The sequence below is a fragment of the Mytilus galloprovincialis genome, chromosome 2, assembly GCF_965363235.1.
Source record: "Mytilus galloprovincialis chromosome 2, xbMytGall1.hap1.1, whole genome shotgun sequence".
NCBI classification, from domain to species: Eukaryota; Metazoa; Mollusca; class Bivalvia; order Mytilida; family Mytilidae; genus Mytilus; species Mytilus galloprovincialis.
Genome location: NC_134839.1, coordinates 87,260,251 through 87,275,450, shown reverse-complemented (window position 1 = coordinate 87,275,450; position 15,200 = coordinate 87,260,251). Strand labels below are relative to the sequence as shown.

The following is a 15,200-nucleotide window of genomic DNA, read 5'->3' as shown; positions in this document are numbered from 1 at the left end:
TCAATAGGGTTCTTTTTTTCCATCAAAGTGAATTAACAAACCAAATTTACAAATAGATTTTTGAAGCCAAAAGAATTTTTAGGCTACCATCATGTTATTTTGATTATATTTGCATCTGCTGTTATAGTGATCTTTGTGTTAAAACCTTATATTCCATACATACTTAAAAGGTTGTATCTAAAGTACATCAAATTGGAAATTTGGAGTAAGTTCGGTAAAGGCCATAAATGGCCCTGATTATAAAGTTCAGTGTAATGAGATGAAAAATGATTTAAGTTGACTTTAAGACATGTAAGAAAGTTAAATAGAACTATTTTTGTCAAAGTTTTATTCCAATGCGTTGATTTTTACATCCAATATTGGTGAAGATAAGAGATTTTGGCAATATTTGACAAAATCGGCCGAATTTCAACCAAATTTAGGACCAGGAAACATAGAGGGCAGAGGTCGACAAACTAAATTTTCAAGGTAGACATGTAAATATATCTTTACAAACATTACTGTAAAAGATCTTTGTTGTCGACATATGTGCTCTATGTTTCCTGTCCAATAATTGATTGAAATTTACCCATTTTCATTGACTTTTGAGTTGAAAATCAAAACAAGTACTATTTGTGACGTCATAAATAAAATACAGGAACGTAAATTTTCAAAAAATGGCTTATTTCCAATTTAGTCTATATATTAGCTATGTTTCATTGTGATATTGGTCAATAAATCCTAAATTGAAATTTAAGCTAAAAAAGGGGGCCATTTTAGGACCTTACTGAACCTACTCCTTTGTTTGTGAGCTTAAAATTAGTAGTGAGTTTTTGCTCCCTGATCAGCACTAGTAAAAGCTATTGTTAAGGATGTTGGCTACTCTGTTTGAAAATAACACAAACTTTTTAAAAGATTGTTATGAATTGAAAGTATAAAAAAGCAGAAAAAAATGGAGGGTCCGTGTGCTTGTTTTCGAGATATAAGCCGTTGAAAATTTGGCGGGCAATAATTCTCTCTAGATTTTTCTTTCACTTAACATTGGCATCTTTTTTGTTTAAAACACTATGAAGAAATAACAAGGATTTCATAAGATTTTGAAATATGGCTTTTTAAATAATATGTAATAAAAATATGAAAAGAAAAGTAGGGGTTTAGTTGGCATTTTTTTTTAATGTTAATACATGGAAACCAGAGGATCCCGAAAATCTGGCAAAAATTCAAAAAGTAGAGGAGCAAACATCCTTAATATTACTATGTGACTGTGCTTCATAGGTTTACCGTACCAGTAAAACACAATTAACTTTTTTTAACCTTTATTCCTTACAACTTTTTCTTCATAAGTTAATTCTAGTTTTCTGCTATTGTAAAGATTTATCAAATAGCTATCAGGAGTTAAGTTTTTTGTTTCAATTTCTGACCAAATTTTCTCTAAATATTTCAGACTTCTAGCTCCTTGTAATTTTCTCCCAATCATATACAGTTCAAATTTGTCTTTTTTCATCAAATTACATGAATCTATCTGACACAAATCAGGGATTTTCACAGTGTCAAGTTTTGGTGTGAATGTTATTCCAGAAGACCTTTCAAGTTTTTTCAAATCAACTTGGAAATCTTTCAAGCTATGCTCAAATCCTATTGGCTGATTTGGAACAATAAAAGCACCAAGTCCTAATGGTTCTGATTTCTCATTTTCTATAATTATCACTTTATACAAATGTGTTGGTACAGAAACTTCATTTTTACCAATTACCTGGAAAGTAAAAACAAAATTTTAATAAAATAAAGATTAAAGCAGGTAATAAACATGTTCTCCATAAAACATAAAAATTAATTTTAGAGAAAGAGCACTTTCTGAAGTGCCCTGCTAATACATATATATTTTATCTCTCCAAATTTCTGGTGAGAAACTAATGTAGGCTGGAGTCTGGTCTCCTCAGTATTGAAGTTCAATGCATTTTCCTATAGATCATACATTTAATTCAGGGATGCCTTTGACATAGAACTAACCAATATTTTGACTTGACTGGTGTTATGGAATAGTAGTTAAATACCCATATTGATTACATAAATTATACAATGATCAAACTTGAAGCTGTTATAACTTTTGGGCGTCAGAAGCACTTTTCTAGATTAAAATGCTCCCTTCAAAAAATTTGAAAGCCAAGGGTGTATAAGTATTTGAATATGTAAGTTGATAAGACCAAACTATACCTTCAAAGAAAAGCCAAATCTATCCATTGTCAACTCTGCAATGGGAATTGGAACCTAAGTTTCTTAAGATCAATTTCTAAATTCATCAATAGTGATTCTAAGAAAGATATGTTGTAAATCTTGTCACTACTGAAGCACTCACTACTGAATAAAATTGTGAATGGAAATGGGGAATATGTCAGAGACAACAACCTGACAAAAGGACAGACAACAGCCGAAGGCCACCAATTAGTCTTAAATGCACTCACCACTGAGCTGATTCTTTATTTCAAATATATTTTGAAATCATTTGGAAAAAGTTTCAAACAGACATAAGGCCCACACTAATTATAAAAGTTAAGTTGAATGGATGACTTACTGGATATTTTACATAATGCAATCCATCCTCATCTGTGGTAGGTAAAACTAGAGGCCCACTAATTATTCTGACTCCCTTATATTTCTTTGTTAGATCCCTGCAGTACATTTCAAGTCTATTCCAGAATCCTCCATTATTTTCCAAGTTTTGAGGTAAAATATTTGATAAATAAAATGACTGCTTCATTGCTTCCTGTAATAAAACAGAAAAATTATAATTACTACTGAATAGTACGGCAGCTATGGCATAGTGAAATAACTAATAGTAATTTTTATTTTCAATTCAAGGGGAATATTATTTAAGGAAAATTAAAGGCAATCAATAGGTGATTTGATAATATACCAAATGTAACATTGAATTATTATGGAAAATGAAAATAAAATTTAAACAAATCCAGTACTTTAGATATTCTAAAGGTATTTGAGCAATAATTATCTTAACACTTTCACTACTGAATTAATTTTTTCGCAGCATTCCCTTCCCAAAATTCATTTGCAGGAGCCATTTACTTGATCAGTATTAATTTAAAATGTCCTTCAGATAAATTTCCATATAGTTTTGGTTATCAATATCTCAGGAACTGAAGGAAATTATGCGGTCAAATAAATGGAAGTGTAGGAAAAAAAGAGACCAAAGAAAACTTATTCTCAATCTATAATACATATAATCCTATTATTAATATTTAAATGTGTTTTTCTTACTATCATAAAAGTCTCTACCAAACTTCAGACAAATTAAATAATAAAAAAATTCTTAAGGTTTCCGCGGAACCCAGTGTCTCGCCTACTTTTTCTGTAAATCGCAGGCTCAACAAAAAAGAGAAAAAAAATCATTAAAAATATTCCTCTTGATATCATCTTTTGATTGTTAGAAGCTTCTGACCAAGTTTGGTAAAAATCCAGGATAGTTTATGAATCTAATAAATGTTTTTAAAAACTTTAACTGCAGACTGTATGTAATGTTAAATGGAAGAAAAATTAAGTCCATATATAAGTAAAATACAGATACACAGGTATAAAATTTTAACAAAATGTCCTCCTAGATACTAGCTTTTGATCATAAAAAAACTTCTGTCCAAGTTTGGTACAAACTAAAAATAGTATAAGATAGTTATTAAAATTTTAAAAACTTTAACCACAGAGTGAATGTGTTGTTTCCTGCCAGAAAATCTAAGTCCATTTAAAGGTAAAATATGGAAAAAATAGATTATTTTTTTTACAAAATTTACTTCTGGATACTATATAATGATCATAAACAAGCTTCTGTTGAAGTTTGGTACAAACCCAGGATAGTTTAAGAAAGTTATTAAAATTTCAAAAACTTTAACCACAGAGTGAATGTAATATTTCCCGCAGAAAAACTAAGTCCATTTATAAGTAAAATACGGGAAAAATGGAATTTTGTTTTTACAAAATTTACTTCTGGATACTATCTTATGATCATAAACAAGCTTCTGTCCAAGTTTGGTAGAAATCCAGTATAGTTTAAAAAAGTTATTGAAATTTCAAAAACTTTAACCACAGAGTGAATAATTGTGGACATCGCCGACGGAATGTAGGATCGCTATGTCTCGCTTTTTCGACTTAAGTCGGAGGCTCGACAAAAAGGGTGACAGCTTTGCTTATGTGTTCAAAACTTTTTTTATATATCTAGTGATACAATTTCAGCATTCATTGATATATTTCAACATGTGAATTACTGATTATGTGTACTGACCAAGAGATATCTACATGTATCCAGATAAGATTGTTTCCATCATAACTTTTAGACAATAAATGAATTAAATCTGAAACAATTAAAATCAATAGATGAAGATTAAACAACAATCCATGCTGATTTAGTATATAATTTGCAATTGCAACTCTGGGAATTATCAATATACTAGTAAATAAGATTATTCCAATTTGATAGAATTTTAGAAGGTTTATCTATATGAATGTGATTTGGAATAAATAAGCATATTCACCGTGCAAAAAATCATATGCTTTTGCGTGTATATATATATATAAATATATTAAAATCGTATGATGCACAATTGGTTTTTTCCAAATAATTGTCATAACATACATTTTTCTCTGTATACTCTCTTGGAATATTGAATAAAACAATTACTGTCTTTTGTTTCCGTAAATAGGTGGTTTAATTGACTTTTGGAAAACTGATATTCACCTCAGCCATTTGCCTCAGTAAATATCAGCTTTTCAAAAGTCAATAAAACCCTATCTTTTCCTCATCAAAAGACAGTAATTGTATAATATTCATAAAAACTTGGGTTGATTCTATACATACCTGTACTCAATATATATGGTAACTACACCCTAAAAACTATTTGTTACAATATTCATACTATGGAGAGTGCCCTTATTGAAATGTGTTTACTAAATTCCTAATAAATAAAAGATTATATATACAGCATGATTTAATCTATTACCACTGACCTGACTGTGTTTATTATCCCCAGCTGGGGCCATATGACCCCTAGACCAACCACTTCCTAGGTAATCAGAGTTTTCAGCACTGAACTCAGTTTGAACATTTGGATCAGATTTAAATTTGATTTTTCTTCTGTCTGCCGGTCCTGAAATCATAGAGCACTTAACTTATTTCTAATACTGTTAAGTGACATTTAAAAGATGTATCTTTATATGTGTTGTTCTTTTATGTTTCATTGAGTTGTTGTCTCATTGAAAAACATCCCACAATCACTTAAATGATTTCTGAGTCTCATTTAGTTTTGAGATGGAGGATTTATTATGAAATGACTGTAAGACCTTGAATGTTTAAACTGCAATGAAAACCAAACCAAACAAACAAATGAAAAACAAAACCACTATAAAATCTCTCTTCATTATGCATGTTATGAATTCAAATGGTATCATAACCTTACTCTGTATAGTAGTAAAAGATTAACTACTGGTGTCATTTTTAAATAAATAAAATCAATAAGTGCAAATCATCTTTTTAAATTAAAAAAAATACTATTTATTCAAGACTGACAAAATTATAAAATTTCTCAAAAATTGCAGGGGAATAGAAATTCTTAAAAACCGCAATTATTCAAAAAAAATAATTATGGAACAATAGGAGGAAAAAGTGTGTGTATACATTATGACCAGAAAATGATCTCTTAATACAAATTCAATTTGATTATTCATGTCACCAAGGTTACAGACATTTTGAATTATAAGGCTCACATAATGTTAATTATTACCATCAATATTTCTCTTGGTGATATACTCAGCAACCCAAACAGGTGTTTTCTTGGCCTGATCATATGATAAGATGTGATTATCATAAACCCTTATATCTGGCCCACGATCTGGTATGCCATACTTGAGAATAGTCTCACTTGCCCTGGTCTTTGATGATAAACCTACAATTAAAAAAAAGAGGGTTGCTGGCCAAATTGATCATCTTGTCTGTTCAGTTCATATAAAATGCAATAGATTTTAATTTTTCATTTCAAGAAGCAGTTATACTTTTATTTTCATAAGAGGAAATGACTCAGATAATTCCTCTTGATTTATTATTTTAATTCTATTTCTGAAAATGTACAATATAAATTACATTTTTGGTCAAGTACAAAAAAATTACTACCATAGATATATTTTTTATCAATGATTTCATACTACCCAATTTAGATTAACTTTCTACATATTAGAAATCTATTAAATAGTGATGTAATAAATGGGTTCTCTAACACTGCTTTACTGAAAATCTCATATAAGATTTTAATGTTCTCAGATGTTACAGTGAATAGAAAAAGAAGTAAAACTAGTTGACTGAGAGTAATCAACAAGGATGTAAACGAAAAAGGGGACTGTAGAGCCTTCATATAGTAAAGTTATAAAATGTCTATGCATGACAAAATGTTGTAAAATTCAAAAGAGAAAACCAATTGAAAATATTATTTTTTATAATAAATAACAAACAAAAAACAAACAAATAAAAAGACAGACAAACCAACAACAACCAATGAACTAGTACAGGCTCTGCACTCAGGACAAGTTTGTGAGCAATAAACTTTCTCAAAAGCTTGGGATAATGGTTTAACAGCAAAACATATTAACTATCAAAATTAGTTGTTAAGATTTGACTCATCAGATCTGTAAGTTTTCTTCAAAAGAGTGGTATAGCTATAGGTGTAGACTGATGATTCCATATAAATCTGATGGACATACATTTGTAAGTTCAAGAAAACACTCATCAAATTTGTTGTCATTTTGTTTTCTTGGTGGATAGTTGTACCTATCTCATTAACAATAATACCACATCTTCTTCTTTTTTCACTGAAACATTACTATCAGTAAGGCTTAAATATAGACAATTATATTTGCACAAACTTATTTACATATTATTTACAAAAAAGCTGACAATTGAAGATTTATATGGTAGTGACAATAGCTTTCATATAAAAAACCAACCTTTAATAACTTTGTATGCCAGTATTATCATGATTATTATTAGATATAGGAGGGTGGTAATGGGGGTTCTTTCATGACAAATAATGGTAAAATTGTTGCCAAATAACATTAATGGTAATTTTTTGTGCATGATGTTAATTAACTGTATACTTTCTCTTAGATGATAAAAAAAATCGACTGATATTGATGAATCACATTATACTATTCACAAAAAAGACAGTAACGATAATTATTTGGGACCTCTGATGAATAAAGATTGAGGAAGATAAGGATATTTTGACGAATCACTGTAAAGATTGAGGAAGATAAAGATATTTTGATGAATCACTGTAAAATTTTTACCAATTTAATTTTAACGCTCACAGCAACCAAGGATTTGTATAGTAAGACTATACAAATCCTTGCAGCAACTGAAAATGACCATTTGATGCCTGACGATAAAGGGAATTACTACCCTCATGTATAGAAGACAGTATATATAACTGTAAGTGTCAGACTCATAGTAAATTTTATGTGTTCAACAAAAATTTTATAGAAACTTTTATCCTAATATTTTTATACCACTGCAAAAAACTCAAATAATTCTTTATCTTTGTTTTTTAAATTCATTACTTTCTTGGTTATCATTTTCAAATAAAATTCGATAAGAGCCAATTGCTGCAAGTGTTGTGAATGTGCCTGTGATTATTCCTTTCATAAATTGTGACATTTCCGTATTCAATGCTGATTGCTTCGTCCGTAATTGATAAAGAATTTAGAAAAAAACACTCTCGGACAGTTTCGTTTTAATACAAGCTGAAATCTAGAGAAATCCGAAGGCCAAACGTTATTTGTACACTTCCGGTGTCGGCGTCCCACATGTATTTTTGAAATATTGTTTTATCTATTGATTCCAGTACTTTTATCTTACACTGATCAGGTATACCATTACGCAACTCAATTATTTAACAGAGTGCCGGTTAATGTGCCTTTCTGTGACCACCGTAATCAGATTGGGTCCCTACTTTTGCTTTGTTGTCATTTGTACTAAAAAAATCACAACTGTTGTGAAAAAAATTATCCATATTAAGCACAAATTTTAACATAGTCAATACAAAATAAATGTAACATGTCTGCTGTGCCACTGGAAGCATGAACATCTTGCGCACGATTTGACCTTCTGTCCAACATTAAGAGAAATCTGTATGCAATATTTCTTTCCGCTCAAAGATCTTGTTACAGTATCATACAGTCATAGGTATTATTATCCCTCACTCACTCTGAGTTACCTGTCAAAGTAGTTGAGGAACCGTAGCTGTCATGTCCTAATGATACTTTTGTTACTCTTTTCGAACCTAAGATTGGAAGCTTATTACTACTAGACAGAAAGTATAATATTGAACCAACTGGATTCAAAAACCTTATTCCTAAGGCAGCTTTAAAAAAGTCTATTAACTTAACCAGTTAGACGCCGTTATAACTCCAGGTCTACAACACCCTTCCCTCTTTTCATTTTTTCGGCTGCACATCATCCATTTGACCTCACAGGTCCGTTACTGTACAACTCAGCAGTCACTCTGAAACCCTCTGATCAGTTCCCTGCATGTCAGTCAGACATGTACATGTATCAGTCATCCAATGACCTGTCAAACATAATAACCATATCAAACTGCCAGACACTTACATACAGTTGTGTACACTAGTAGATGCTCGCAGTGCCAATATTGTGAAAATCTATGGATGGTACCAACAGTATGTCAGGGATTTCAAAGAATTGCTCTAACCTATTGAGCTTAAGGAGATCTTTCCTAACTCATCCAGTTAGATGCCCACATATCTCCAGGTCTACATGGTCTACAACAGTATACAGTGCTCCTATTTTATAAGAACTTCTTTTTAACTACACAAAAATGCATCTTGGAATCATTTATCATAATATGAGGCAGGCATAATCATTACCTGTGAAAGGGGACTGTCTGTATGAATTAATTTTTTTTTTAATTCAAACATATTTTAATTTCAAAACAGAAATACCGTAACGTTTCCGATTTTGGTTCTGTTGTTAGGGATTTTAGTTGTGATGTTCTTTAACTTATGATGTCATATGCAATGTAAACAAAGAAACGCTATATGATCAGGTAACGTTTTTTCATATCAAGGAATTATTAAAAATGAAATTGGTATTGCATTCCTTCCTATTTTATACTAGACTGATAAATATATATTTTACTCAAAGTTTCATGCAAACGAGACCGGAAAACAAATGGAAAAAGGAAGTACATTGTGGATTTCTGTGCAGATGCAGGAATTAAAAAAAGTGACGAAAAATGAGTTAACGATTTTGAGTTCCCCGATAATTATTTTTTTATTTTTTTTGGATTGATTTTTCTACTGTTATAGGGAACTTTGTCCCCTTTTAAATCTTGAAATAAATATGACAGACAGCAACCAAGGATATCATACATTTGTACATGTATAAATAACAGGCTCCAGGCATTGGACTGGCACATATGTTTATGAGTTCTCAACTACATTTGTATTTTGGTTTCCTAGGACAGTGGTCATGGTGGTATAACAACACAATATAACAGCATTCTGTAAAATCCCATAGAAAATGGCTTGCCTAGGTCAACATGAAGCAGAATAAAAATCTTATTAACATAAAGACTAAAAAATATATCTAAAAATACTGGCAGTTACGTAACATACTGAAAGCTACTTTATATTACTGAATTAAATATGTTTTGATATAAAAACACTTTCAAATGTTGGTTTTTTTCTGCATTTTACAGATTTTTGTCCTGACTTACGATGGATCAGGAACTGTATGATGAGTTTGGTAATTATGTAGGTCCTGAATTAGATAGTGATGAGGAAGATGAGGATGCAGATGAAGATCAGAACAGAGAGGATGCCATGGCTGAATATGCAGGGGAAGTAAGTTCATTTAAAATGTAAACAACAGGAAAATATTGGTGTTTAAAAATTTCTTCACAACATTTGCACAAGGGAAAAGTACATTTTGTATTCAATAATTTAAAAAAACAAACTTTGCTCCCCTAAACATCAACAGGTATGACATTTGTTTATCCTTCAAAAACCACCACTACCAGAGTGAATTTAGTGTTTGCCATTACATTTCAACCTGAGTTGATGTATTGTGTCCTGGTTAAATTCACATTTATTTAGTTTTAATTACAATTTAGTCTATATTGTGATAAGTTGCAGTTCGTCAACCAGAAATCTCTTTTCATTTGGAAATGTTTTTAAGTCATGTATTGTCAAAGAAAAAAGAACACAACCTGACATAAATGTGTTGGAGGTTTAATATACAAACTGTACCAAAAAAGTAGTTTTAAAATATTCATATTGAATTTTCCTTAATTAATAATCATGAAAATTTGTCAATCCATTTTTTGCATAACAATCAAAATGACACAAGCATTAACAATTTATACCAGTAAGTTTATTGTTTCACTCTTATCCACAAACAGTGTTATTCGTAGTATAATCATATCACCATGTAATAATATTGAAAAAGCAGTCTCCCTAAAACCTAAGCACAACATTTTCCTGCATACAAATGTACACTTGTAAAACTTTCATACATTGGACCATTAAATTTTGACTGTCTTTTTATTTTAGGATGATGATGATGACATGGATGCTGATGACGCTGATGACGCAGCTGAGATGCAAGTTGTCTTACATGAGGATAAGAAATATTATCCTACAGCAGAGGAGGTGTATGGTCCGGAAGTAGAGGTATTTTAAAGAGCTTTAATTTTTATATGACCGCAAAATATTTGCGGTTGTATATTGGTATGACGTCAGGGGTTGTCGTCGTCATCGTCGTCGTCCGAAGACACATTGGTTTTCGCACTAAAACTTTAATTTAAGTAAATAGAAATCTATGAAATTTAAACACAAGGTTTATGACCACAGAACAAAGGTTGGGATTGATTTTGGGAGTTTTGGTCCCAACAGTTTAGGAATTAGGGGCCAAAAAAGGGCCCAAATAAGCATTTTTTTTGGTTTTCGCACAATAACTTAAGTATAAATAGAAATCTATGAAATTAAAACACAAGGTTTATGAACACAAAAGGAAGGTTGGGATTGATTTTGGGAGTTTTGGTCCCAACGGTTTAGGAATTAGGGGCCAAAAAGGGGCCCAAATAAGCATTTTTCTTGGTTTTCGCACCATAACTTTAGTATAAGTAAATAGAAATCTATGAAATTTAAACACAAGGTTTATGACCATAAATGGAAGGTTGGGATTGATTTTGGCAGTTTTGGTCCCAACAGTTTAGGAATTAGGGGCCGAAAGGGTCCAAAATTAAACTTTGTTTGATTTCATCAAAAATTGAATAATTGGGGCTCTTTGATATGCCGAATCTAACTGTGTATGTAGATTCTTAATTTTTGGTCCTGTTTTCAAATTGGTCTACATTAAGGTCCAAAGGGTCCAAAATTAAACTTAGTTTGATTTTAACAAAAATTGAATTCTTGGGGTTCTTTGATATGCTGTCCAGAATCTAAACATGTATTAAGATTTTTGCTTTTGGGGCCAGTTTTCAAGTTGGTCCAAATCATGGTCCAAATTAAACTTTGTTTGATATCAACAAAAATTGAATCCTTGGGGTTCTTTGATATGCTGAATCTAAACATGTATTAAGATTTTTGCTTATGGGGCAAGTTTTTCAAGTTGGTCCAAATCGTGGTCCAAAATTAAACTTTGTTTGATATCAACAAAAATTGAATTCTTGGGGTTCTTTGATATGCTGAATCTAAACATGTATTTAGATTTTTGATATTTGGGCCCAGTTATCAAGTTGGTCCAAATCGGGGTCCATAATTAAACTTTGTTTGATTTCAACAAAAATTGAATATATGGGGTTCTTTGATATATGATGAATCTAACCATGTATTTAGATTTTTGATATTTGGGCCCGGTTATCAAATTGGTCCACATTTAGGTCTAAAGGGTCCAAAATTGACCTTTATTTGATTTCATTAAAAATTGAATTCTTGGGGTTCTTTGATATGCTGAATCTAACCATGTATTTAGATTTTGGATATTGGATTATAATAGGTAAAAGTCCAATTTAAAATTTTTAAGTTTTTAAGTTTAAGTTCTTAGACCACATTCATTCTGTGTCAGAAACCTATGTTGTGTCAACTAATTAATCACAATCCAAATTCAGAGCTGTATCAAGCTTGAATGTTGTGTCCATACTTGCCCAAATTGTTCAGGGTTCGAACTCTGCGGTCATACAAAGCTGCGCCCTGCGGAGCATCTGGTTTTTAGGCTAATTTCATCAAGTATTATGAAATAGTGACTTGTTAATTATACCATTACAATTTTCATATTAGATTAACAAAATAATAACTTCTGATTGTCTTAGAATGAAATAAATGTTGAATGTTTGATAAACATCAATTTCAACTTTTTGTGCAGATAAGATAAAAGTGTTGAAACTTTATTGTGTTATATACATGTTTTATACATGTTATATATACATGTTGATATTGAATGTTAGCTACAGAAAATAAACTGCAAAAAAAGGACAGAAAAAAGAACAAGGAATAAAAAATGGCTTTTTTTTTTATTATCAAAGTACAGGAATCCCTGATTGTATTTATAACACTAAAGAGAAATATAACTGAAAATCTCTATCTTGTACAATTTTGAGAAGTGCTTGTTATTTTTGCTTGGTCATGTATCAGTATGTTGTTTCTGATGACTTGTTTATGTTGTGCACAGTGACTTTTAACTGTGAAGACAAATAATTATATTTACAATGTTGGGATATTCAGTTGAATTTTCTGCAAAGGTCCCTAGATCTGTCTCCAAATACCTTACTGACATTGTTTAACAATCACTTTTTATTTATGAAGTCAATTGTTATAAATTTGATACAACATTTTGTGGGATTTTTTTTTAAATTTGTGACAGACAAATTTACAAATTTGCATAAAAGCATAAATATGTCTTGTATAGTTTGTCATCATTCCTAAAGTTGAGAACACTAAATTTTTAAAGTTGTGTGAATCAAATGATTTGTCAGTTCATAAACCTGTGGTTAAAACATGATGACACAATTATATTTATATGATTAGTTATCAGAGTAAATGAATTAAAAGAGTGCACATATTTATATGGTATTTTAAATACGTGAACACACATGAAGTTATTAATAGAAGTTAAAAGAGTGGGCATATTTATTTTATTAATTAAGAGAGTGAGCATATAATAGATATAATAAGATTTGGTATCAGTGCCAATGAGACAACTCTCCATCCAAGTCACAATTTACAAAAGTAAACCATTATAGGTCAAAGTAGGGTCTTTTACACAGAGGTTTTGCTCACACCAAATAGCAAGCAATAAAAAAATGACTAGCGTTAAACCATTCAAACGGGAAAATCAACATTCTAATCTATATAATAAAATATAAATAAATCAATATTTTTTGTCAACAGACTATTGTACAAGAAGAAGATACACAGCCATTGACAGAACCAATTATAGCTCCTGTGAAAAAGAAGAAATTTACAATGGCTGAACAAGATCTACCAGAAACAGTTTATAATATGGAGTAAGTTGATAATAAAATTTTAAAAACTAACATAGACAAATCATTTGTTAAAGCAATGGTCAATTATGTTGAGTAGAAATTGCAAGTTATTTGCCTGGATGTCCTTAAAAAGTGTTTTAAAATTTTTGAAACAGTAAAGTAAGTATGGATGTGTGTAAAAGATGGGAAAAAGATACCAGAAGGACATTCAAACTCATAGATTGAAAATAAACTGACAAGGCCATGGGCCATGGCTAAGACAGAAAATTACAACCAAAAGTACACAAAACACAACATAGAAAACTTAAGACTAAGCAACACGAAACCCACCAAAAACTAGGGGTGATCTCAGGTGCTCCAGGAGAGTAATAAATCCTGTTCCACATGTGACACCTGTCATGTTGCTTATGTTAGTACAAAGCTGGTAATAGTCTAATTTAGGAGATCAAATTCGTGACAAAGGGATAGGATTGTAGTTTCAAAATTAGGAATGTGTCCGCTTAGTGTGATTTAGTTAATAGTAATATTTAACATTGCATTATAGATTTGTAGTGCAATCATTGGTGAGCAAGTATTAAAAATTTATAAATATTTTCAGATTTTTGGCTGATTTAATGGACAGTCCAGATCTGATCAGAAATGTAACACTGTGTGGACATCTTCACCATGGAAAGGTAATATTATTTCAACAACTGCTGTGTTACAATGGGTATTGAAAACAAATTTGTCAAGGTATTGTTAAATATATAAAAACATTTAATAGCTTGCACAATGCCAAAATATAAAAAAAAACAGTATCAACAGGGCAAAGGAATATGAGTACTTTAACTATACATGTATTGCAGTATGTATTTCGATATGTAACAATTTTCAAAAACAAAATCAGTGTTAATATTTAGAAAAACAATATTTTTTAAAAGATTTTACTACAGTGTTAAATAGATAATCTTTAGGAATAATTTGATATCAAATTTATTGATCAGTATATATTGATTGTATCTAAATGTATGGGCTCTATAAACAACATCACCATAAAATTAGTATGGGATATCCCATTTTGGATATAAAAAAAAATACTCTACCTTCAAACTTCCTAACCAATATAACTAGATTTAAAGACCAAACAACCTATTTATTTCTGCCAGTGATTTTTCCTTAAAATTTTGTGTGAAGGCATTTCATGATTTGAGGAACAAAATTTGATGAAAAAAATTTGGGGTCACCGACTTAGTTTTGTCGCTATAGCAACCTCAGTTTCGTGTTTTCCCGAATATTAACCTAATATTTGCTTGTTATATTAACTCTCCAAAAAATCCTTTATATCAAACCTACAAGCATAATTCTTGTTTTACGTTAAACAGTAGATTTGTATCTATCAAATACAGGTTCAAGAATTTAAAAGACTCTTATTGTTTTGATCATTAAAAATATGATTTATTTCATTCCCGCCAAAAATAAAACGTTAAAATGAAAAACGTTTCCAGTATTAAAAGATATCTACCAGTGACTTCTTCATAATAATTTCAAGAAGGAAAGTGCCATGTGTACTCTTCAAAATAAAGCCAAAAAAAGTGTATGTCACCGACCTTTCAAAAAAGTTATGAGTAATTTTTATGTTTTTTTCTCGTTCGTTTTGAAGAAAAGAGTTGTCTTTCTTCAGAACATTGC

At 30.5% G+C, this 15,200-nt stretch overlaps 2 protein-coding genes across 2 annotated transcripts in view; one reads left to right on the top strand and one right to left on the bottom strand.

Annotated features, from left to right (window-relative positions):
• Window positions 1-1,278: 1,278 nt before the first annotated feature.
• Window positions 1,279-7,737, bottom strand: LOC143064724 (nuclease EXOG, mitochondrial-like). Its single transcript, XM_076237776.1, has 5 exons — window positions 7,588-7,737; window positions 5,763-5,924; window positions 4,990-5,129; window positions 2,552-2,743; window positions 1,279-1,732 (listed from the first exon to the last, which is right to left on the bottom strand). Exons 1-5 carry the CDS (start codon window positions 7,682-7,684, stop codon window positions 1,289-1,291), a joined length of 1,035 nt encoding a protein of 344 aa, XP_076093891.1. The 5' UTR covers window positions 7,685-7,737; the 3' UTR covers window positions 1,279-1,288.
• A 33-nt stretch (window positions 7,738-7,770) lies between these two features.
• LOC143064723 (116 kDa U5 small nuclear ribonucleoprotein component-like) overlaps window positions 7,771-15,200 on the top strand; it is a 33,852-nt gene continuing 26,422 nt past the window's right edge. The window contains exons 1-5 of the mRNA XM_076237774.1: window positions 7,771-7,894; window positions 9,747-9,891; window positions 10,600-10,719; window positions 13,438-13,553; window positions 14,131-14,206. Coding sequence (XP_076093889.1) covers window positions 9,766-9,891; window positions 10,600-10,719; window positions 13,438-13,553; window positions 14,131-14,206 — 438 coding nt within the window. The 5' untranslated portion in view covers window positions 7,771-7,894; window positions 9,747-9,765. The remainder of the gene's footprint in view (window positions 7,895-9,746; window positions 9,892-10,599; window positions 10,720-13,437; window positions 13,554-14,130; window positions 14,207-15,200) is intronic.